The 23,597-nt window shown below is 34.7% G+C and overlaps 1 protein-coding gene across 3 annotated transcripts in view; it reads left to right on the top strand.

Moving 5' to 3' along the window:
• The window catches only part of LOC115440344 (leucine zipper putative tumor suppressor 2 homolog), a 102,705-nt gene extending 79,137 nt beyond the window's left edge, over positions 1 to 23,568 (top strand). For 2 of the 3 annotated variants that reach the window (XM_030164601.2, XM_030164602.2), the window contains 5 exons: positions 2,344 to 2,470; positions 4,220 to 4,337; positions 18,592 to 18,702; positions 21,793 to 22,012; positions 22,689 to 23,568. In XM_030164601.2, the coding sequence (XP_030020461.2) occupies positions 2,344 to 2,470; positions 4,220 to 4,337; positions 18,592 to 18,702; positions 21,793 to 22,012; positions 22,689 to 23,393 (1,281 nt within the window). In that variant the 3' untranslated portion in view covers positions 23,394 to 23,568. Of the gene's footprint in view, positions 1 to 2,343; positions 2,471 to 2,832; positions 3,093 to 4,219; positions 4,338 to 18,591; positions 18,703 to 21,792; positions 22,013 to 22,688 lie in introns of those variants that run through there. The other variant, XM_030164604.2, reaches the window with a different exon arrangement.
• The last annotated feature ends 29 nt before the right edge of the window (positions 23,569 to 23,597 follow it).

Here is a 23,597-nt window from a genome sequence, read left to right as displayed (position 1 = left end):
TATTACAAACTATAATAAGTTGCAGTCAAAATTTAAATGTTATTAGAATAGGCCATACGTTCCGATACAACGATGTCCCGGTTTGTATCGTTCTGCTAATAATGTCCTCGTTTCTAATGGACTTGAAAAAAAGGCGGAAGCTGATTCGACGTATTTTTTTAATTGTTAATCCGGAACTCAGTCTTTATTAACGGAATTGGAAAAAAAAATGTTTGAAAAGACATACTTCCAGGTTGATCCAATAAATATATTTTTATAATCGATTCAATAGTGTTTTTAAACCGAAATAACTTGAATAAGTATGTCGTCGAAGTAAACGAAATTGCGATTATGCTTTCCCGTCACTTTCAGTGGTGTTATTGTGTTGGGTTGTTATATGTAACAATTATGTTTTTAAATGGATATTATACGCCGAGATACGGGATTATTATTCATTAGATTGAAATAAATAAAAAAAAGATTCTAAGACATTTATCATCAGACTTCGACTATAATGTCCCGACTTGGCTCCAGGAAGTCATATCACACTTACATTAGAACGAAGTGTCGGTAAAAGCTGACTTGAATATTTATCCTTTAAAAGAACTTCACATGAGTTATAAGAATTGGCGCCGTTTAGGACCACATACTGCGTTCCCGCTCAATAGGAAATGTTCTATAAATAAAATAGGGATGTCGAGTTTCCTTTAAATTGTGTTATTTGAATCGATGACGGTGTCCGATAAATTGTAGAAGTAAATCGAATAACTATTCATTTATTGTAATATATTTTTATAATAAAAATTCTAATAATACTTCTCGATGGATAAATTGGGGACACCTTGAAAAAGTATTCTTTTAGTTTGTTGTATTTAATATCTGTCTCTATGGCGTAGATGTATAACGGCACGACTGCAGTGTTGAAGTTTAGGATTCGATCCCAAGTTGGGTAAATTGATATTGGGTTTTTGTACTCACTAACAGCCCAGAATATGGAATTTGTGCCCGATATGGCGATAGGCTAGGCCCTACCACATTATGGTACGAAAAACACACAGTGGAAAGTGAGTGCAGCAGCTGCGTCTCTGTCTACCCTTCTCGGGGATAAACAGCATGAATGTGTGTATTTAATTTGCATAATAGTTGTAACATAAATAAATGTCGTATCAATTTAAAACCGATTATAAACCTCTTTACATGAGCTATGAACGTAAATGTTAAACAACCGTATTGAGCAAACATGCAAGATGCGACTGGTAGGTACACTAATAAAATATCCAGTAATAAATGTATAAACCTTTTGAGTCGCAGAAATGATTGTACGCGAATAAATAAAACAGTCGGCGGTACTGTATTAGCGAAACATTACAATGAGACCCGCATTTTGTTCCGCGAAAACATTGCCTCAACTTTATTCGTGTGCCATATGTTTGTGAACTTAAAAAGTGATGGATATTTTATTTCTCGTACAATGTTTTTGTACGAGTTGGTAGTTTATTTTATTTATCGCTGAAACGTTTTTGTGCAATGGCAACATGAGCTGTTTCTATGATCAAATTTCAAATATAGAACGATATATATTTTTTATTATTTTTAAATGATTCTATTTCAATTTGTCCTTGAAGGTGATATGCGACCTACTTAGTTTAGTTTCCAGTAACTTTGTTATATAATTATACAGCAGTCTTGTCTTCAGATATATTTACGGAATAGACCTGATATATAAGTTATCAGATATCCGATTTATAACATTTACTGTTCGTGATTAATTACTGTAGGATCCATAATCTCAATTATTAATTATGAACGATTCCTTTTTCGAATACATTGAAAATTCACGCAGTTTTCTTAACCAATTACCGACCTTCTTTCTTTACATTTCCAATAACAATAAGTTTGAAGTTTCTTTATAAACCTCAATATTTTTACTAGCTTTTGTGGGGGCTCACCCCGTTCAAATAAGTTTAACCGGGATAAGAGTCCCTATTTTTTTCCGGAATAAAAAGTAGCCAATGTGCCATTCTTATTAATTGTGTATATTCTTTGTGAATTATTGCTTGCTTTAACGGTGAAGGAAAACATCCAGAGGAAACGTGCAGGCCTGAGAAATTCGCATTAGGAATTTCAAGGGTGTGTGAACTCTACCAATCCGCGCTGGGCCAGCGTGGTGGACTATGGCCTAATCCCCCTCAAAAGTCAAGCAGGCCCGTGCCACACAGTGGGACAATATAAACTACAGAGCTGATATTACGTATCTGTGACAAATATAATACAAATCCGTTCAGCCGTTCTGTATTAATTAACATTCAAACCTTTGCATTAGATATTAGTACAAATAGTATATATGTATATGTATTGTTTCAGGGCAAGTCAGTGATCCGTCCGATAGCGTTCAAGCCGCTGGGCGGGCGGCTCTCGGCGGGCGGCGAGCGGTATGGCTCCACTCCAGTCCTCGCCAGCAGACCTCCCTCGCACATGACGCTTTATGGCAGTGAGTACTGGCCTTTATATAGGGTCATTTTGACTTTGCGTTAATAAATTAAACCACATATTTATATGCTTGAAAATAACACTTTATAATAAGTAACTTGGGCCGTAGACTTAAAATAAAAAAATATAAGTTTCGAACAAATATATTAATAAAAAGTAATTTCAATTTTACGCGCCCTTATGCCACTAATATCGCAGCATCGACATCATATTTTCAATCAGAAATACCCTCAAGTACACACCTTCTTCGCACTAAACTACAAAATGATCAAAAAATCTGAAAACTAAAACCAGGATTTTTTGTGAAAGTGTTCGTTATACATGAATCATTTTTGCTACAATGTCAAAGGTGAAATCAAGGTGGTTTCATTTAGTAACGTAATTTCAAAATGACCCAGTATAGTTAAAACGGATCACAGTAATGTAATCAACTGCTATTAATTATACTGTTCTTAACTCGCTTCCTATTGTCTATTTTTCGGGTAAATTAAATGTGATGGAGTCATGATCGGAAAATATTTAATTACGTTATGAATGAACTTATAAGAAACTTCGACGTGCTTCGGTGACATGGTTGTATTAAGGCACGACTTCAATGCTGTGGTTTCGTGTTCAATCCCCAGGTAACGGAATATTGAGTTCATCTGCCCGGAGTCCGAAATTTGTGTCCAATATAGGCTTTTCCCTATCGCATCATAAGTACACATATGAAGAAAAGTGGTGCCTCATTGTACCTGTCCTTATCCCTTCGTGGATCGTGTGTTTGTTCGTACTTACTCCTAATGATGAAGATCCCTTAATTTGTGTTAATTAAATGTGATAGGGTTACGCTTATTTAATTATATTATGAACAGGCTGCGTTTACTGGGATGTTACCACTCAGAAAAATCCAGCTTGCCGTCGCATTTTGTATATGCTAAAATAGAATGTTATATAATTGTACAAGGCTCCATTGTATACAGCAAGATTGTAATATTAACGCAATACGTACTATTTTAATTAAATTATTTTTTGTGTAAATTGCAAACACAGCATAAATTAATGTAGTATTTTACGATTAAAATTTTTCGCTATTTAATGCAGTAATTCATAAAACTAACCATATCTAGGTTAATGTGTGCAAATGTAAACTGAACCACGGCTATTGCGTTAAACATGCTATAAACTCATGGACGTTTCCTCTGTGGTTACAACCGCCATGTTAACCATACCTAACCATGGTTTTAAAACTTTATGTTTTATGATTTTTTTTATTAGACACAGTTTAATATTTATACTAGCGATATAAATGGTTCAGTATTTTGTCTATGCCTTGAAGGTTTAGAGAAAAACATTCACCCACACTCATGCCTTTTATCCCCGAAGAGGTAGACAGAGGCGCAACTGGTGTGTACACTATGGGCTATGTGTATACCGTCCCATGATGTGTCAATTTGTGTCTGTTGAATGTTCGACAAGATTACATCAACGAGGGCTATCAGAAGACAGATTTATGGTTGCACAATAAAATGGTATCTAAATAAAAATCATTTGATAGATTCTCCACAATTTCTGAATTAATGCTTATACTTATACATTTGTATAAGCCGAAAAAATACAAAAGTCAGGCTCTATGCCCCAAAAAAAATAACCACAGTGAATACTGTCTATATTACTGTTAATACGATAAATACCAAATAAAACTTACTGAAAACTTGTGACATAGGACCTTATTTTCCTTGCTTTATTCTTTACAAATGTTTGTGACCAGGTTCATCAGACGTCCGTGAGGGGCGCTGGTGCGGCTCGCCACAGCCCGCCTCGCTCTCAGCCCTCCCGCCCTCCACACTCTCGGCTCCTTTGCATCAGAGACACCACTCTGCTATTGTGTAAGTACCACTGTCAATTACTCGGTTAGAAGAACCTTCTAAACGCATTTTATAATGTATGTATAAAGTAATTTGGGATTGTCCGTGATTTGATTTAACAGTAAAATGATAGTGTTAAGCATACGAAATCTTAAATAGCTCGTTGGTAGAGCTGCCATCCGTCCGGAATTCCCCGGATTTGTCATAGTTTGCAAGGCGTCCGGAAGCCGTTCAATATGGTTTTTAAAGAGTGTCCGGGTGTATCCAAGGGAAATCCGATTTTATATCCGGAAAACTCCGTCACGCGGGCGAATCCGCGAGCGAAAGCTAATTAATTATATTTTTTAAAATAGTATAATACAAAGCAACAACCTTATACATCTTTAAATAAAAACACTATTAACCTAAGGCCATTTTAATATTAAAATAACTCTACACATGTGTTTAATCATTAGTTCCATTTGGCCGGTCGTCGTGTTTCGAAACTGCGAATCATTACCGCACAGCGTTAAATCGCGACGTCCGGCGAATTTTGATATTACGACAGCCTCGTTTGAGCTTACCGGGTTAATATAAAAGTTGACTGACATTTCATAGAATAAGTCGTCTTCTCCCCTCAGTTCTCCCTTAGGGAATGAATTTGGACAAAACTTTTCTTAGTAACCTTTTTTCATACTGGCTTCACAAAGTTACTGTGCACTCGATAGTAAGTGAAGTAGAATGTAGTTAGAGTGTCGACTGACGATTATCCCTTGCCAGTCGACACAATTATGCCGGACTGTTTGAAACCGGATATACACACGCTGATCCCGGAACGTGGCACACTTACGTGAGCTACTATGACGAGTTTTACTTCTTATACGGTGGTCGCTATCTGGGATATAAATATAATGTTGTAGTACTAGGTAGTAACCCGTAATCATTTTACGCTTCTACAAATCTAATGTCGACGTCGCTTATGGGAACTAGAACTAATGATATTGTTATTCACAATGCGGATTTATCTGTTTGCTCAGAAGTTAGTTACGGTATCACTCCAAAACCAATCATTAAATTCTAAATAGGCATGTAAAAAGTAGAATCCAACGTTTTTTTTATAAATTGATGAGCAAGTCACTCACCTGTTAGTAACAATTCCCGGCCTAACAATAGCTAAATCACACGCTGTATGTATTGCATTGCAGTTGGCATCACAAATCGTCACCCAGATACATAAGAAATGAATACTCATAACCTTCAATTATACTAGCTACAATATTCTTCAAGCTGAAACACAGTTCTTGAATAACGCTGCTTGATAATAAATAGACACTGCGGCCGTACCCAAACTCACCTGACAAACCTCGACCAGCTTTCGAAAGACAATACTCAATCAGAATTCTAATTACTTCTAAAATAATATTTATTATTTGGGTTTTTTGCTCAATATCAGCCCGGAGTCTGGAATTTGTGCCCGATATGGCGATAGGCTCGCCCCTATCACATCAAAGGACGGAACACTTGGCAAAAAATGGGTGCCATGGTTGCGTCTCTGTATACTTACCACTTCGGTGATTAATGCGTGATGTGTAATTATAATAACATTCCCACATCAGTAACGAGTAAGTTTTCTACCCCTGAATGATTGAGCGCCCCCTATTACATCATGGGACGGAACACACTTGGCGAAAAGTAGGTACCCCGGTTGCGTCTCTGCATACCCCTTCGGTGATAACTGCGTGATGTGTTCATATTAAAATTCCCACATGAACAGTAACGAGTTTTCTACCCCTGAATGATTGAGCCGTCATCGCGTAAGTCTTGAGCATGCGTTAATTAAAGCTATTAGCTGCAATCGCGTGTCTACTTACATGAATGAGTTAGAAACGTGGAAGCCGTAAAATGACGCCTAAATGGTAATTTACTTTTACCCATCGTTTATGTAAAGCATATGCGAAATTCATAAATTAGAATTAAAACATTGGGTATCGATGGTCACTGGGTGTTTTTTTTTTTTACAAAAAAGTACCATCTTACGTTTACTCGAAATCAAAGAAATATAATGTTTATAATAAAAATACAGGTCTATTTGAAAATCTCCAGGGAAGGTCTATGTTCAACAGTGGACTTCAAAGGGCTGATGATAATGACGGTGATTAAGAAAAAATAGAATTAGCACGAATACCTATTTTAACAATATTTTTTTATACAAAAATAGTACTAATTGCTGATACAAAAAATGTTTTACAACGAATCGGAGCTTCAATATCGTATAGTAATCTGCATTGTCCTGACCGCCGCACAATTCACTTTTTAGATAATCTACAATCCCCGGTCATTCACATCCTTCGCAGTGAGATCGTTGACTTTCATTATGTGCTGGTATTTAAAGCTTTATATTTAATGAGACACGTAACTTAATTAAACAGATTTATTAAAGCCACTTAGCCAGTCAAAGCATATCAAGTTAATTACCTAAGTTCACTATTACACAAACAGTATTTGACAATAAAACATAAACAAATACTACAAACATTATGGCACAGCGCATCAGTATAGCTATTTATAGCGTTTGTCATCAAACAAATATTTGTGTGAAAAGCCCGGCGGCATTGTATCGGCGGTGCGCACGCGCAGCGCTCACACTCTGTGCCGGTTGCCGGCGGACGGCCGTGCTTAGTGACAATAAAATGTGAACAGTGTTTGTGACGGATTAACGCTGGCCATATGAATAGGTGAGTGAAAAATATTAAAAAAAATTGTCTATGAAAAGTATAGGAAAAATAGGTTAAAGTTTATGATGCGAAAAAAAAATAGGTTATACTCTAGGCAGAGGTTCGGTTATATGCTTGTTATCTGAGCTATTGAATGGACCATGATACTTTTTTTTTTTTTTAATATTATTGCAAATATGGTTGTAAATCTACCATTACTACCACCTAAAAAAGCCAACTAATTACCACAAACTTTTATTTACCTAAAGCATCAAAGTAACTTAAGAATCTTCTAAGATGAAACATTTTATACTAAGATTTTTCTAAATGTTTTGAAACAAACAACGGGTGAATGGGTATCAATTTGTAGGTATAATACATACCTCAATACTGGTATCTCCCAGCCCTGGTGTCTGACTCATCCCGCATGAATGAATGAAATTTAGGACCACAAGTTTGAACATGTTACATTTCACTTTATCTTAAATGATCGGAATTTTTAACCAACACAGTGTGATGGAGAGTTAATGTAACATCTTCTTTTTATATTTATTTTAAATTGAAAGAAATAGGTATGAAAATAAGCCTGATTTATTATTATTTTTTGCAAACAATGTTATTCATTATATTAATATTGGCCAATTTTTTATATAAACAAGTTACTGCATTTAGATTTTGACCGTTATAAAATATTATAGGTATAAATTATGTAAAATTGTTCGACATATGAAACTATTTTTGGCATGCATGATTTATTATTAGAGAATGAAACAATTCCTTTGTTCATACCAAAAACTTGGAAACTTTTATATCACTTTGCCTATAATAAGTGATTTGAATGAACGCAAACATAGGTTTAACTAAAGGATATCAAAATTAAGTTCAAACAAAAACCTACAAACGTTTTAAAATTAACCTTGGCTTAATTTAATTTTAAGTCTTAACTTAAAGAGAAGGCAACCGTATTATCTAATTATTTTTTTAATAGCATAGAAAATACAGTGGTTTTTGCACACTGTGCACACTAATCTTTATGCGTCTCCGCCAATTTCCAAGGTTTTTACAACTCCAACCTAGATTGCACTGTGAATGTAATCATATGTTAAGCACAACATAATTGTTCGGTTTATTGTGACACAGGATCGGATCAAATACAAATATCGTATGACATCCTTGACATCTTTTCATACATGTGTGACACGTCATTTAGACCCTTTTGACGATAGCAGGCTACTTTATGTCTAATGTAAACGAGCGAGGGATCAAATTAGAACGGTTTGATTTGGAACGTGTTATTGCAAGGTTTGATAAGGTTCAAGAGGTTACCCGTTCGAGAAACGGCTTAAATTAAGCATTCAATAGAGCTTACTGCTTCGGGACTTACAACTAAAATGTTTTCATTATTTAACCTTTATAGAAAACCTTTTTAAAGCTGGCCATAAAGATTCTTGCATTTAAATTTAAATATCGAACACTATTCAATAGTCTTTTCTTTCGTTCAAAATGCTTTAACTACCTCCATACTTAACGACTCATTCATTTACACTTTTTGTTGCAAATGCTTGCTTCGTATAAATAGAAGTTATTTAAGGACACTTTATTTCTCCCTAATTTAATGGAAGGAGGGTGTAAGAATAACAATCGATCCCTCGTTTTATCCCAAGGGTTGCTATTAGTTTGAAAATAGGGTTCCTTCGCCATAAAAGCGGACAATTTTATCCACAATTTCTAATAATAAATAAGAGTTTTTAAATAATAAATATCGTTCTTTCATTGACTAACATTCGCGTAAACATAAGAAATCAGAAACATTGTTCTATAGTATTAAAACAAAACTGCCGATTTAATATTAGACGATTCAACGTTTTGTAAATTACTTCATTATAAAATATCATTGCTTGTCTTGTGGGTTTAGTCTTACGACATCGCTCTGAGATCCTGGGTTCGAATCCCAGATATGGCAGTGACATTGAATTTTTCTACTCAGTATCAGCCCGTAGTTTGAAATTTGTGCCCGATATGGCGATAGGCTCTGTTGGACGATTATTGTAAACGCAATATATAAAACGAGCACGTCACTAATGACGTTTTGACAAAATAGAACGTCACTAGTTTTCCCCCCGCTCGCTCTCTGTCTGTACCCATGGCCCTTGTATCACTGTAGAAATATATATCTCTGTTCATCCTGCAATCCTGCATAGTTTTATATATAAACCATCAGACTCGCCCCCTATCACATCATAGAATTGAATTCACTCGACGAAATTTGGATGAACCAGTTGTACCTACCCTATCGTGAACAAAAGGCGTGTTTGTGTGTGTGTGTGTAATATATCATTAATATCGTACCGGGTCATTGACCTATAGTGAAAAACTCACATTATTTATTGTTACAACCCATATTCATCAAGACAAGCTTATATTACAGTAACAGTGATAATTTATTTGCAAAACAGTTATGTTTTTTATCATTACAGAATGCATCGCTGCATTTACTCATCGCTCAGTCATTTCCTTTTCGTAAAACGATATGTACCGACCGGCCTGCGCCTACGCATGTTTTGATAATGTTTTTTATCAACATCCTGTATATTGCTAAATCTTTATGTAGTTTAAACTATTGTTATAATTATTACCAAAAGGGTGGACAGAGGCGCTATTAATATCCAACGGTAAACTTTTTTGAATCGTGACAAAACTCCTTTTTTCGAAATCAGTTGCATTCACAATGATTTCAAAGTAAAACGCGGCTTCTAGGAAAATTGAGCAATTTTATTACCTACATATGAAATGAAATGAAAATTTATTTGCATAATTGTGGTGATTGAATATTAACTGAAAGCCACATTTTAATACAAGATAGAGGTTTGTGCACGCTAATCTGTAACCAAGATGCAAGATTCGAACAATTTTGTCACACTACAACTATAATATTATTTTCTTAAAAATGTTCCATAATTTATTACCGACTTACCTTATTTTTTTTCTATTAACCTTCAACACGTTCATAAAATTAAACAATCGGTAGACAAAGTGAACAATAGGTAAATAAACAAACACTTAATACTTCCGTAAAGTTTATTACAAAATGCCATTAAATGCTGCTAAAAATCTCACGATTGGCCTTGACTTTTATATATTGTATTTGTAAACATAATTAGGCTTTGCACCGGTATAGGTCACATAGCTTTATACAAAAACATGACAAAAACCTCAATCAACCACTATGTATCACCAAGAACATAATTTATTTAGAAATGTACAGTCAGCAACACAATTTTCTAAACAAATTACAAATTTCAAAACGCTTCTACACATTAACTACAATTGAAATATCCTTTGTTCTTTATTTAAAACAAAATAAACCCTGTTAGGTTTATTTTAGTGAAGAAAAAACGATTGTTGATATGGACACAAAAGTTTAAAGCCGATTTGAAATTTAGAATATATTTAGCTACTATTATAACTGACTTTATATATTTAATAATAATAATATCAGCCCTGTATTATATACTTGCCCACTGCTGAGCACGGGCCTCCTCTACTACTGAGAGGGATTAGGCCTTAGTCCACCACGCTGGCCTAGTGCGGATTGGTAGAGTTCACACACCTTCGAAATTCCTATAGAGAACTTCTCAGATGCGCAGGTTTCCTCACGATGTTTTCCTTCACCGTTAAAGCGAACGATAAATTCACAAATAATACACACATGATTTTAGAAAAGTCAGAGGTGTGTGCCCTTGGGATTTGAACCTGCGGACATTCGTTTTGGCAGTCCGTTCCACACCCAACTAGGCTATCGCCGCTTCAATTACATATTTAATCCCCATCATTTTATTATATATTTTTTTTATACTTATTTACACGGCAAAATGTTCACACTGCACCTGGTAGTATATGGAGTGACGTCACAATAGAGTTTCGACTAACGAGAAACTATTACCCCTCGCCAGTTGACACAATTATGCCGGCCTGGACGAAACAAATTAAAATGAAATTATTCCACGATACACAGTGGCTTGGTTGTGTTTCTAGCATGGCTTATATTCATAATGACCACTTATTGAGATGGGTTGTCAACTAATCCTCGCAGGCACTAAATATCATCCTCTGCATACGCAACCATGTAACAATGGCATTCGACATGAATTACGGAACCGCGCACCGGTGGTCCTATTCTTATTAGCATAAAGTGCTAAATACTCACGCTTTTTCATGCCTATTCCATGCTGAGAATTCGTTGGCCTCGAGGTTTCGATCATTGCTTTATATTGAGACTAAGGGATTGTTGAGTAGTCGATATCATATTTAATTATTAAATATTATATATGTAACAAAAAAAAATGTAAAACATATATTTCTAACAATTACTTTCCTAAATAAACGATTCTTTAGTGTCTACATATAATCAGACTGTGGACGACGAACATGAGAATCAAGCATTAAATCTAAGAATACAAACATTTATAAACTTACCTTTGCACTCACACTAAGACAAGGTTTATACAAAATGCATTGTACCAGTGTTGTAAATAGGGCGATGTTCAGGCACATTGCGCAGACCCTGGAGAGTAGCAGAAATGGCCCAACCAGGACCAAGTTTTTAGATCACGCACGGGCGTAGTTATTGGAGCATAAAGATCCAGTATTTCATTGCACGCAAGAATCCGCCAATTCCACTCCTTTATTGGTATGAACAATAGGAAACAAAAACAGCGCAACAAGCAATTGTCTTTGTTTTCGCCAATGTAATGTAATTGAATCCGGCGATTTCCCGTATCCGACGCATTTTGCTAGTTTTGCAACGTGCGCGTGCGCACCACTTCCCAGTAGGCGTTGCGCATCGTAATCAAGGAAGAACTTGTTTCCTAGGCTAATGATTCACTAAGATTTATTAAATTTATTTTACTAGCAAAAACCCGCGGCTTTGCTGTACATAATTTGAAAGAAACTTCCTTTAAAAATTAACACATGAAATAAACTCCCTGGAGACTAAAATGTAACGTTTGTAAAAATCGCTTTAAACTTAGAGGATCGGCAAAGTGGATTTGATCTACCTAATATTTAAGGTAATAAACCACGGAAACCGATTACCATCAGGAGCCTTTTCCTTAGTTTTTTTGTAATATAAAAATAATGAATATTAATTAGTTATTATAAACCCAATTAAAACCCATCACAACTGCATTAGTTTAGAAATAGTTTTTGTGAGCAATAAACAAAGTTATACGTAACAATAGCAACTGTTATGTAGCATGCACGATGCACATAATCTATTTCTAATACAATGTAAAGCCTAACGGATAGAATATCTAGTATGATGTACCAATGTTACATAATATTATCATTGTATATTGATTTGTTATGTTTACGCGAATGTAGACATCAAAATAAAACTAGTTTTCAAATTTTATAAGGCTTTTTCATATTCTAATTCTGCCCTGGCGTTTTGAAGACTTACCCTTCATGGATAACAATCATTTTCTTGCAGATATTTTAGGTAAGATATTAAAAAAGTTTTCTAGATTTATAGCCCTTTAGATATATATTTAATCACTAATTATTATTATTAATGTGACATCAACTCCCAATATGTTTTGACAGATAACAAAAAATTACAAATTGGGTCAATGAGTATAGACTACAAAATACTTACGTCTACGAAAGTAGTTGAGCAATTTCAAAATTTCAATACATTTCTACACATTAACTCCAATCGAAATATACTTTTTTCTTTATCCAAAACAAAGTCATCTTTAAAGTTTATTTACTAGAGAAAAAAATAAATTGTTAATAACACAAAAGATTAAAGCCGATTTGAAGTTTTATGTTGTTCAGATATTTTATAGCTGACATACATTATACATCAATAGTATTCTTTGTAGCTTAGGTTTAATAATTGTAACATCTGCCTGCAAGTAGCGAGCACATCTTGCGTCATCATTGCATTGCATCGTATCGTGTAAGATTAGCTCACAACAATGTATCTTAGATCTGCTACCACAATTATCTACATACATATATATACTTATAGTATTTATTGTATAGGGTTTTTTCAATCACCGGGTACTGCGGACTGGTTACTGGCAAACTCCTGACTTAGCACTCCACAGCGGTTCCTCCTCGTCCGAAGATAAAGGTGTTCTCACATCAAGAGGGAATAGGGAAACATGGGGAGTTGGTGGGAGGTCGTGTTACGAGTGAAGAACGGGGCAGGGGGGATATAAGGATAAGTTGTTTTAAATACTTTTCCTTATATTGTCTTGTATAAGAGGAGTTAAGACTTTAGTTTTGAAACACATATTATGTGTTACAATTAAAAAGAAAAACTACGATACAATTATGTTAATATTGTTAATTTAAATCTTTTACCAATGGCGTAAAGGTTCTACTACCTTATGTACATATTTATAATAATCGTAACTCTACGTAGTAACAAAAGCTTAAACACGTGTCCCGATATGTTTTTTAAGCTGCACTTAAAACTATAAAAATCCTTTTCATTACAAATACCCTCATTCTACCAATTAACATTAAGGATTATACTCGTGGCATCAAACCATGTAATACTTTTACAACCAGCGAACCATATTAATTTAAAAAGCGTAAATACGATGTTGTAAGCCTATGGTTGATGAACAGGCATTTGTCGAAATTCAAATTGCATTTTTAATTATACAATTTTTATTGTTTAACACGCTCCCATTGATATCTGGTAGGTATATTGTAATATGACGCCTTTTGTGGTGTGGTGGTAATGTAGCGGTGATCTTATATATTTTTATACAATTGAATGAAGCCTCACATTTGCTCATTAATACGACAAAATTAATTTTTGAATAACAAATAGATGAATGTGCGTTGTCTATACTTGCATTAAAACACGTATATTGCGTATCTTTGTAGAAATATTACACAAAAAATTATAAGGAAAGAAGGAAAAATTATTCGTATAATATACTGTAAATAAAAGTGTCAAAGAACGTAAAAAGTAAAGAAAAAAACAAGGGTTCAGACAACGTGTATCCCATGATACTCCCAAAAATGCTCTCATTCGGAATTATTTTTCTACAGTTATGCTAAAACTGTCTTTAAAAGAATTAAATATGGCATTCGATTAGTTTCGTCTCCGGTCGTACCCACTGACTTCCAGACAATTACCAAAGGTCAATGCTTCGTTTGACCGGGAGACGGCTACATTACTGCTTAACGTAATTAACTAAGGAAATGCTTGAACATAACAAGTTCACGCCTCCATACTTGAAGGGCAGAGATACAACTATACACTATAATAATACTTAAGGATATAGATATAGGATAACGTTGTGGGTTACACCGTTACTATTCTTTGTATTAACTGTACTGTATTTAATTTAATACATATTGTGTAACTGTTTGTTGTCCCAAGATTAATAAATAAATTAATACTTTTCAAATCAACACACTAAAGCTAAATAACGTACGTTAATAATTAAGTGTTAATAAATAATAGATTCTTGTCGAATAAATCAAGATCTGTGTAATTCGAAAAATACAATAGACATTTATACAAAAAGTGGAGAAATGAATTTATGCATAAAACTGTTAACATTTGTTTACATTTTATTTTATCGTTCTCTGAAGCATCACTTGTTCGAAGTTATCTTATGATATGGTGAACTCAACTTATTTGCAACCAATAATACATTTTTACAAACCCCACCTGGATTTTAACGGATTTACATTAAAAAGACGCTACAAATAAAGTTTAGACAAAAAAGGTAGGCGATATCACAATAGTTCTTGTGTAAATTGACTTAAACTTCTCATGTACACGGAAAATATCCAATGCTTGCACGTAATCCGGTATTTAATATTTGTATGTTAATTAGAATCACGTACTTGTAATTTGGTTGTTCGTTTTTTTGTATAACACTTCCTCGTGCGATTTCTTCAGATTATTTTTTTACACGTAATCTTTGCAATTACCTCGACTTAATATGTTTAATAATTGTGTTGTCATCATTGTTAAAAGGTCGTTCTTTATTTTTTGTGACGTAAATATATTGTCACTTCTCATAAGTTTCATTTTTCATCATTTACTTCTGGATGTACTAACGACTTTTAAGCAGAATTTAGCATGCATTCGCTTCTCCCTTCCCAATATCTTTTTTTAATTTGCTTGCTATATAGGTTACTGGACTACTGCAATAAATATCTTACATTTCATACTTACAAGTCACAAAATTCCCTACGTTTTACGCACGCTACTCGTTCCCATCATACAGTAGGTCAAGTTTTAACTTTTTTACAAAGAAGTTCATTTAAATGGCATTATCTTTGTAAATACACAATAGACAAACAAACTAACGAGCAGTCACGCTCCGCCGCTGATGCAAGACGCTCCGCCGACCGCGACCGCTCCGTTCCTTTCATATTACACCAATTACACACCATCAGACCATTCGTAGCTTACCGCTCTTAAACTTCGTGGAAAGTACAGTAAGTTTTATTCAAATTGTTGATATGTAATATGCAGTGGATAACGGCAGTCTATCGCATTGATTTGTAATCAAAGTTTATATAGAGCAGACATTGACAAGGTTGTCATACAAACATTTTGCGCTCATGCGATGGTTACTCAGTCTACTTTGACATAGCAAAACAACAATGAAAAATAAGTACTTCATATTTTTTCCATATTATGATTTGCACGTTTTTAACGCACATAGCATATTTTCTGTCAATATGTTATTTATGTATTATAATCTAAGGATTTTATGACATCTTGTAACATGGACATTTCAAATAAAACAACTCATTACCAATTGGTAATAACTTTTGTAGCATAAAGGTCCTGATGTCCGGTCTATAGCTATAGTGCTTAATATCTTTGTAGTGAATAGTGACGTGATCGTGTTTACTGATTACATAGCAGTAACTAAAAGTATTTTATATTATAAACATGATAACCAGGTTGTATATTCGTTCTTAAAATGCGAAAAATACTCTTAATATTTATGAGGAGCTCAAATCCGAAAAGAGGTTAAAGTATTCTCTGATGGTTTAAATACTGTACGAGTAACCGATATATCTAAAACTTGAATATCTGTTATATAAGTTAATTTATAAAATTTCTAACAAATCAAAAAAATATGCGGTCCTATTGAATTAAAAACTAAAATGGCGATGTAGTGTCAACATTCAAGTTTTCATTGAACTTGTGAATGGGGGCAACCACTTAGTGCGAGTGAATCTAGAGCTTCCTCGTCTCCTAGAGGGTATTACGATGCCGGTTTCGATTTTCAAACTGCAACCATCGTTAACTTGACTGTTACTATGGCTTTTGAAATTAAATAAGTACCTTGATTAACACAAGAGTTGCGGTAAAAGTTACCGTTATACCAACGAAAAATGCCATTTACGTCCGTCCAGCAAAAAGTTGACCTAAGATCTTACTGAAGACCTAACAGTACCATCGGCATAGATACCTATTTTGAGACGCCTGTATTTTTCCGTAGTTTAGAGTGACAACACTAATTTGCAATGTGTAGTCGAAAATTTACCATGACTTTCTAGAAAGTGTAAATAGTATGTGCAAATTTTTCGCGTCATGGTAGTTTCAACTATTATATGAATTATGAGATTAACTGGACCCTCGTCTGATGGTGAATGACAAGCTTGTTAGTAGCAAAGCTATGGCAGGAGGACTTTGCTAATGTACTCGTCGCTAAGACATCGAATGTTAAGTCTCATAATGCCTAATTTCATTGGTCGCATATTACATAACTCTATATATATTCCTACTCTAGTGTCTATGGCTATGTAAATCGTAAATCACTCGAAAATATTAGCATTTGATAACTATTTTTAACTTTAAAATAGGTAGTGAAGTTTAAATTTATGAGCGACATAAATAGATATGCAAGTAGATAAAACACTATCGATATGCATCTGACATCCATAGCGCATCAAACTGCTAAAGACGAACTATTAAAATAAAAACTCATCACACATTACTATGGAAATGTGTAAAACATCGATAAATATAACATAAAACCTATCGGGCGTTATCTAAGAAACGTGAACATCGAATTCAGATTCAGGTGACGATGTGTAATAAACAAACTAATAAAAACACTCAGCTCCTTTTAACCCGAGAGTTTACCGTTTTAAGACGATTGCTGTCATCGCCGGCAGCTGCCGATAACGCGGTATAATACGATATTCGGTAACTGGCCTGAAAGTGATCCAAATTTCCCCCGAGCAGGTATACTTGAAATCAATGGTGAATGAAATGGCAAATTATTGATATAAGCAAGGCTTTTTTGTGGGGGCACGAAATGAAATTTAGAAAATATCAAAAAATCGCAATACGGACCGAAAAAAAAATAAGAATTTGAAGCTTTCGAGAAATAACGTGCTCCAAAAAAAAGGGTGACAAAAAAAGACTTGCATATAGGTATCTTTAAAGTCGGAATAGCTTGCAGTGTGTTTGTGTGTGTGAAAGCGTGTGTTTCGTTTTTAAAGATAATAGAAACATGTTAGTTTGCAACATATTACGAAATATTACACTAATTTGTTTATTACGTAGCCTCGAAAGGAGTATATAAGGCATCGAGTCACCTTTCATTCAATGTTTGATAACCTTCGTTCAGCAGCACAAGGATTTGATACAATGGTTAACGTATTTGATCCCACAAGAAATATTTCTTCATCCGTGTTTTTTTATATTTGTATTCAACTAGAGTCTAAAATCCCATGCAGTTATGATGTTAACGTCACAAAATTTGTACGATTTATTGACATAATGTGTGGCTGTTCGTCATTGTATTTACACTGCTATTGGCATACATTCACGATGTTTCCTTATCTACAGAAACAAATTCGAAAATCAGACATTTACGACCTAGACAAGGCGATTTTGATCTGCATATCTCCCGATTCCTTCATATACAACATGAATTATAAACAAACAATAATTTTAGAATTTTATGCTGATACTTAATTCGATTTGACTAACCGATGAATATTCATGTGTTATAATTGCTCCTAATTTGCAAGAATTTGTACACATACAAATTACTATATCGACATAGTTGAGATAAGATGATGCAGATTTGTCTTAATCGATTTATTAATTATTAAATTAAAAGGTTTTAAATATTTAAATGTTGAATATGATAATATTATTATAAGGGAAGAGATGATCGTGCGTTTCAAACACTAAAGAAAGCAAACAAATATCGGATTTTCTACTCTATTAAAACTTAGCATTGTGATTTAACAAATGTGTTTCTAAGACAAGTCGCTTATTATTGTTGCGTCATACATTATTAACGCATTTCCTTCTCACAAAAAATGTATTTCTTCAGTTGAAATTATATTTTTGTAATTTAGGCTGATATGAATTATGATTTTATACACAAAACAGTACCTAATAAAATAATTGGCACTGACAATCTCAAGATCATGGGGTCAATCTCAAGATTTTATTTCCTGTAAATGTTTGCGAACAATGCCCAAATTATTTTATTTCCAAAATGAGCACTAAATCGATTTTTCCGTAACAAAGCTCAAACAAACAAGCTCTTAATTTCCAGAACAAAGTCAACGTCTGTGCTGAGCAGCGCGGATAGCAAGGAGCCCGCGCCTGCGCCGTCGCCGGCCGACTCCGGCGTCTCTGAGTTGGAAAGAGATCATCATGATTACAGGTAAACATATGCTATTAATCATGTCTTCTGAAATACTATAACACTTAACTAAAAATAAGGATATAAGCCTGAAAATTGTAATCACTGGCAGTCGTATACAAAAATGTAGAATCGACATCAAAATATGGTTTGATGTTCCTATCCAAATAGAAAAATCTATGTAGAGTTGTGGATTAAAAAAAACTCTATACTATAAATAATTTTACCTGCAAGTAGTTTATAAGTAATTTAGGGTGATATTGCTATTGTTTTAAATCAGGCGGTTTTCCATCAGGCGAATTACCCGTTTGCCTCGTTTAGCGGAATGAAAACTTTATTAATTCAAAATGACATGCGGTTTACTTTGTCAAGCAGTTAGATACGTACTATTTTTATCTGCCTCTTTATCTATGTAGATCAACTGCAGTTTTAAATAACTGGAATTAAATTTCAAGTCATCGTTTACGTCGAATGAAACTGTTTTGCACATGCGACAGAAATAATAGTACTAGAAACATGTTCTTATTTATACATTTTATTTTAGTCATGATCCATAAGAATATAAATATAAAGGCGGTTCTATCTTCCTAGGAATGTTGATTTCATCCGTTTAAATCTGTAGCGGATGTAGTTTGGCAATATAAATTATTGAATTAAAGGCTTCTTTCACAAAGATCAATTAGGTTCATGAAACCCACATGAAATTTGTAATTTGTAATTTTACTTTATTTCGGAGCATTGTAATTGACAATGCGCCTTTTTTTATGAGACGCATTTACTCAAAAATCTTAATTTGTGGTTTTCCTAAATGAAATTAGATTTGCTATAATGCCAATCAAATGCAATGGAAATTAAAATTATAACTTACTATATCAATATAGTAGCTAAGTATTTATGTTGATGAAATTGCAAATTCTTTAAATATATGAACGAGACCGCAAAGTCTGCAAAATAGTTTTATATCAATCTGTAAATAATGATGAACTTACCTATAACAGAAGCATACACTAAAATGTTTAATGTTAAAGCTTTGTATGTTTTTCTAGTTGGTAAGGTTTTACTAATATTAATTAATATTGATTACAACTGCGGTCATCTATCAGTAACAAAACAATAGCCGATGGGCCACATTGCCGCGGGCTGGTCGGCCCGGTATCCGGCTGATACCAGCCTTGAGTTGTAAAACTACTTACCTCATGACCCACTGCTGTCTGTTTTACGATATGAACATTAAATTTACACACATTCATGAACGATTTCTATTAATTTTACCATTACTATGCGGCCGATGGTATCTCTGGAAGGTAGAATATCATTATCTGTTTAAAGTTGAACGTTGCTTCGTTTTGAAATTGTTTTTATTGATAGTTAATGGTGTGTGTATTCCATTCACATGAGATATATTTGTACTCAATGGCAGTAACTCATTGTTGTGTTTTCAAGTATTGATCTAATAGATCATCCTTAAGATATACGCTCTCTGTGGACGCCAATATGGTATTTGAATAGTACTTTACTAATTACTAAGGTGTAAGAGTAGTTAGTTTCCCTTATGAGGATTATTTTAAATACCATATAGTGGTACCTACATTTCGAACAGCTAAAATGCTTAGGTCTTACATTTTACAATAAAAATACTTGTTACAATTATACCATGAAGGGATCCCTTTCACGTTGTTAATTATTATGAAGAAATTAAGTGTTTTATCTATTAGATACTCGCCGCATCTGTATTCAGTTTTTTTAATGTGAGACGATTTACATACATAAATAACAACATATTTTTCATTCATTAAAAACGTTTTCGCGTATATTCATTGGATTTGATAATACGTGTAAAATTATGCACTTATTAACAACATCACTGAGTGGTTTTATTCGACGCCACTCTTCAAACTAAGTATTGATCAGTCGACATCATTTTCATTCTATTGCATGAAATTAACACATATATTGGACGGGCCGCTCTCTCTTTACGGCTGCCGCTGCTAACTAGAGAACCATATTAATAATTTATAACGAGAAATTAAAACTTAATAAATGGTGTTACTCCCTATTTAGCCTCGTTGGGTTTGTTAGGATGCGGATTCTAACTCGACGAGTGACACAGTTCTGAGGAACTCTCTCGATATAAAAACTACACGAGGTTGATTTTTCTTGAAAGTTACTAACTTATTAATCTTTCTTTTATATTATAAATGCGAATTTGTGCAAAGGTTTGAAGGTTTAAATGTTTGTTAGAAATAGATACAGAAACAGCTGAATGGATTTGGATGAAATTTGGCACACGGGTAAATCATGTCCTAGATAAAGTTATAGCCTGGTAAATTAATAAATTTTAACAGAAAATCTACACATGACGTGATGGAATATGTTTAGTAGTAATTATTACTTCAAGTCATTTAATTTCTGAAGTCTCCGTTTAATGTTCGTTTTCAGCATTATATCTATTGTATTTTTTATTTATACCTTAGATCATTAAGCGACAATAACTAGTAAAGCATGAGATCCATCGACCTTGTGCTTATTTCATAACATTAATTTATTTTGAATTACTGCAAACTTGGTCTCTTCAATAAGTATTATTTAAGACGATTCCTCGGACTGTTTAGTTTTGAAGAATACTAGGTGTTGCTCGCGGTTTCGCCCGCGAGGAAAGCCTTTCCCTCTACAAAGGTCCCTAAAACTCATCTAAAAATCATAGCGCCTTATGTAGGACACAAGCATCATCAGTTTTAAATAAATCGATTATTTGCCATAGAAACGAATTACCAGGATAAAAAGTACACTAAGTGTTAATCCAGAACATGGTCTATCCGTATGCAAAATTCCATCCAAATTCGATCAGCTGTTTCTGCGTTAACATCTCACAAACATCCAAACATTTTTGCAAACTTGCGCATGTATAATATTAGTTAGATGAACAACTACAACATAATTTACGACTGTACCGCAGTAGTTATTTTGACATTATTAGATGTTAAGTGTTCAATAATTACAGTTTAAATCTAAACAAACACTGTCATTGTTTGCATACTTTCGTTTAAAACTCAAACAAACTATAAAATACCTAAAAATCAATTTTTAAAAATGTGTATTTGTAAATTGCAGTACAACAGAGCGTCTGCGCGGGCACGAGGTGCGCGTGCGCGCGCCGCGCGGCCTCATGCTGCAGTCGTTCGGCGCGCGGCGCGACGAGCGCGACGCCGAGCTCGCGCGCCTCCGCCGCGACCGCGCGCTGCTGCGACAGCGCCTTGAGGACACCGAATGGAGTCTGTGCCAGCGCGCCGGCGAGATCGCGCTGCTCAAGACACAGCTCAAGGACGCACAGGTACAGCGAAGTTAACATTACCAAAAAAACTAAACTGAACTTCAAGCGATTTCCACCGTGTAACAATCACAGCAAGCTGACTTTTGCGAATTTGAAGCTTGCGAGAATCGCGGCGAATCGCATGTGCACTTATGGAAATATTGCTGCTAATGTAAATTTAGATTTAGGATACGCTGAGTTCTTTTTCATGACAGAAATTAATAAATACTTAAAGACGTTTTTGTATATAGAAATGAAAAAACTTTATCATATTGGATCATGATCAAATTAATGGCCAACTCGAAGAGAACACAAAATAACATTTGATCGGATCACGAAATGCTATTTATCAAACATGTCTCACAAAAAACTCAATATTATAGTCTTAATAATTACTAATACATCGTGTTCAACACGCGGTATTAGCGTTAGCTCGTGTACTCATGTTTTATACTCGGCACAGATTAGTGGTGATTTATTAAAACCGTTTACATCGGCTGCTTAGGTATTTATTAGGTTCATAAAGTGTAAGCTTTATAAATTGGTTTCAATAGTAGGTCACCTTAAATTATGATCAACTCTAATATACAACGTACTACGTGGTGAGAAATAAATTTCAATAAGATACAAATGGTTTAAGAATACTATAGTTAACCTTGTCATCATAAACTAATAAGCTCTAATATATTGATTTCAGAATGAACAAACTGCCAAAGGCCACGAGTATCTCACGCTGAAAGCCGACTGCCGCCAACTGAGAGAGACACTCGACAAGAAAGAAAAAGAAATCATGAGGCTCAGAGCTGAATCAGAAGAGAAAGAGAAAACTGCAAACCGACTGCAGGCAGACGTGGACAGACTCACAACCGACCTCATGGAAAGCGTCGCAGACCTCACGAAAACCAAGGAGACAAGCAAAAACGAAATAGAGAAACTAAAAACTGAACTCAAAGAACTCAGACAAGAGTTATCCGACGTCTCACTGAGTGGATACGAGGGAATCGAATGCGGGCGTACCATGAGAGGCATCTACGACGTCTGCAAAACCAACGAGTACCATTGGACCTCAAGCGACAGCGCCTTAGAAGACGCAGAGGTCCAAAGACTGAACGGGGAGCTCCCAGACACGTGTGGAGACCACTGTCCCGCGAGTGCGATGGTGGATCGACTGAAGTGCGAGCTGGAATCCAAGGAGACACAGTTCAACAACGAGAGGAGGAAGTGGTCGGAGGAGAAGGACAAGGTGCTGAGATACCAGAAACAGTTACAGTTGAACTACGTGCAGATGTTCAAGAGGTCGCGCACCCTCGAGGCGGAGGTGGACGGACTCCGGCTCGAGCTGGAGCTGTGCAACAAGAACATGAAGAACATAAACAAACACGGCAAGACCATCGAGCTGTAACCAAAATGCTATTGTAAATATAAAAAGATATCTTGCCGACAGTGATTATAGACTCTACTGCGAACGTGTTATAGTTTAAATTATTGTAAATTTTGTTACTAGTTTCATTATAGCCTTTACGCGTTTGCGGGACCGCATTAAGTTATTGTAGATAATAAAAATATTTTTGAATCAATGTTGGTTTCTTTATAATTGAAAGTCGAC

Source organism: Manduca sexta, chromosome 19, assembly GCF_014839805.1.
Source record: "Manduca sexta isolate Smith_Timp_Sample1 chromosome 19, JHU_Msex_v1.0, whole genome shotgun sequence".
Taxonomy (NCBI): domain Eukaryota; kingdom Metazoa; phylum Arthropoda; class Insecta; order Lepidoptera; family Sphingidae; genus Manduca; species Manduca sexta.
The sequence above is the reverse complement of the archived record's forward strand: the minus strand, read 5'-3'. Positions and strand labels throughout refer to the sequence as shown.